Source organism: Meleagris gallopavo, unplaced genomic scaffold (assembly GCF_000146605.3).
Source record: "Meleagris gallopavo isolate NT-WF06-2002-E0010 breed Aviagen turkey brand Nicholas breeding stock unplaced genomic scaffold, Turkey_5.1 ChrUn_random_7180001862789, whole genome shotgun sequence".
NCBI classification, from domain to species: Eukaryota; Metazoa; Chordata; class Aves; order Galliformes; family Phasianidae; genus Meleagris; species Meleagris gallopavo.
Window position 1 is genome coordinate 1 of NW_011128359.1, and position 2,228 is coordinate 2,228.

General features: G+C 47.3%; 1 protein-coding gene across 1 annotated transcript; it reads left to right on the top strand.

Annotated features, from left to right (window-relative positions):
• Nucleotides 1-10: 10 nt before the first annotated feature.
• Nucleotides 11-498, top strand: LOC104915968 (homeobox protein Hox-C8). The gene is given in 2 exon segments (XM_010726939.3): nt 11-232; nt 234-498. Coding segments are annotated over 2 exon segments (441 nt in total). The 5' UTR covers nt 11-13; the 3' UTR covers nt 456-498.
• Nucleotides 499-2,228: the final 1,730 nt, after the last annotated feature.

The window sequence follows — 2,228 nt, forward strand, 5'->3', positions numbered from 1 at the left end:
GCATGCGAGGGTCATGAGTTCCTACTTTGTAAATCCTCTCTTTTCCAAGTACAAAGGCGGCGAATCGCTGGAACCAACTTACTACGACTGCAGATTTCCACAAAGTGTTAGCAGGAGCCATGCTCTCGTTTACGGTCCGGGCACCACAGCTCCCACCTTCCAGCACCCATCACACCACGTCCAAGAGTTTTTTCACCACGGAACCTCCAGCATCTCCAACTCTGGATACCAGCCAAAACCCGTGCGCCTTGGCGTGTCACGGAGACGCTTCTAAATTCTATGGATATGAAGCTCTGCCGAGGCAATCGCTTTATGGTGCTCAGCAAGAGACGACTGTTGTACAATATCCTGACTGTAAATCGTCTTCCAACAGTAACTCTAGCGAGGGACAAGGGCATTTAAATCAAAATTCGTCTCCCAGTCTCATGTTCCCATGGATGAGACCTCACGGTTAGGACCTTTTTTCCTCCTCCTTAAATGTTTTCCTTGCTTTTATTCCTCTCTTTCTCTCCCCCTCTCCCTTCCTCCCCTCTCCCTCCGTCTGTCTGTCTGTATATATATGTATGCATCGACAGCCACAAACATGTTGTCTATGGTACCTCCACACGCAGGCATACATATATATACATCGATAGAAATAAATAGAAGAGGCGTAGGGGTAAAAATATCGAAGGGATGGGCAGTTCTGTGCTTAATCTTGCTTCTTTTTAGGAAGACCTTGGAAAGCAAACGAGGCAGCAGTTGCTGGAGAGCCAGCAAGGTGATTCCCTGCAAAAGGCTTAAATCACCATCGAGTAAAACTTGGGGTTCTTTTCTTTTATTGCTTTGCCTCGAGGATAGGCAATAAGATACAGCTCCCACGAGGTTATTTGCATGTTGATAATGCACTGCTCTTTAAAATGTCATATCGCCTTTCATAACCGCTTGGAGACGAAGCCTGAGAGGTGGGAACTTGTATGAGTATTGCTAATACTTTACATCTGTTTCTTAAAGCCCGGGGATAAAAGTTTTAAGCAGGAAGGGAAACTTAGCTCAGGGCTGTGGGGTGGGGTGGAGGAGAGCATCTTAGCGTCCTGGGTTAAAAAAGAATTAAAGAAGGGGGGTTGGGGCGTGGGGGGGGGGGTGGGGGGTTCCGAAAGTAATTTGGGCTGAATGGAAGTTCGCTCATGTGAAGTCCGGATAATTGCACAGAGAGCGAAATACTTCAAAGTGCAAGTTTTCCCCCACCGAAGGGACCAAGGCTGTCTCGAAGCCTGCTTTAATTCAAACCATGTGAAGGTTAGTGTTAATTTTTAAGGACAATTCAGAGCGCCAAAGTTTTTTCCCCCCTAACCCCAAACCCCTGAAAAAAAAATTATTATTATTAATAATAATAATAATAATAGTAGGTGTGTTTGTATTTCTTTAAAGGAAAGAATTAGAGAGGAGCTCCGAGAGGATGTGGCCCAGAGAGGCTGGAGAGGAAAACATGTTATTTATCTGAGCTTTGACCTAGGGGTAGTCTCAAGGATGCAATCATTTCCAGCCGTAGCATCGCTATATTTTTTAGCAAACGTTGTTTTCCTGCTGAAGGAAAGGCTGTGCGAAAGGAAATGCTTGGGGCTCAGCTGCACGAACCTCCGTCCTCCTCCTTTCTTTTTGGCTCCTGGTTGCAAACGAGTTGTTTTAAATGCAATCTCGGTGTTTGCACAGGGATATCTGGTCTGTTGCTGCGCGCCTGATGGACGCACGCGTAACCAAGAGGACGGGGAGAGGGGATTTATCGCAAAGCCCAAAGCTCGGGGGGGGGTCCGTAGGAGCGACCAGCAGCACCCCGAGCCTCTGCTACGGGAGCAGCATTGGGGAAAGGAAAGCAGGGCTGGGAATTTGGGGGATAAAAGAGGGAAAGAGGGGAAGAAAGGAAAGCAAAAGAACGGTAGGAGAAGGAGCGAGGCTGGGAGGGTTTCAGGAAAAACAAAGCATCTTTCATAGAAAAAAATATCTTATTAATAATAATAATAATAATTATTATTATTATTATTATTTGAAATCGAGCTGCCCAGCACGCCTCGCCCCGCACAACAAAAATCACCTTTTGGGGAAAACGGGAAACGTCTCTTTTGTGAACGAGTTTGACAGCCCCATCCTTACAGCCAGCCAGCAGAGCAAAATGCCCCCCCAGGAGGAGGCACAGCCCCGTCCATCCCAGCACCCACACAGCAGCGATCCCATCTCCCCCCTACCCCCCC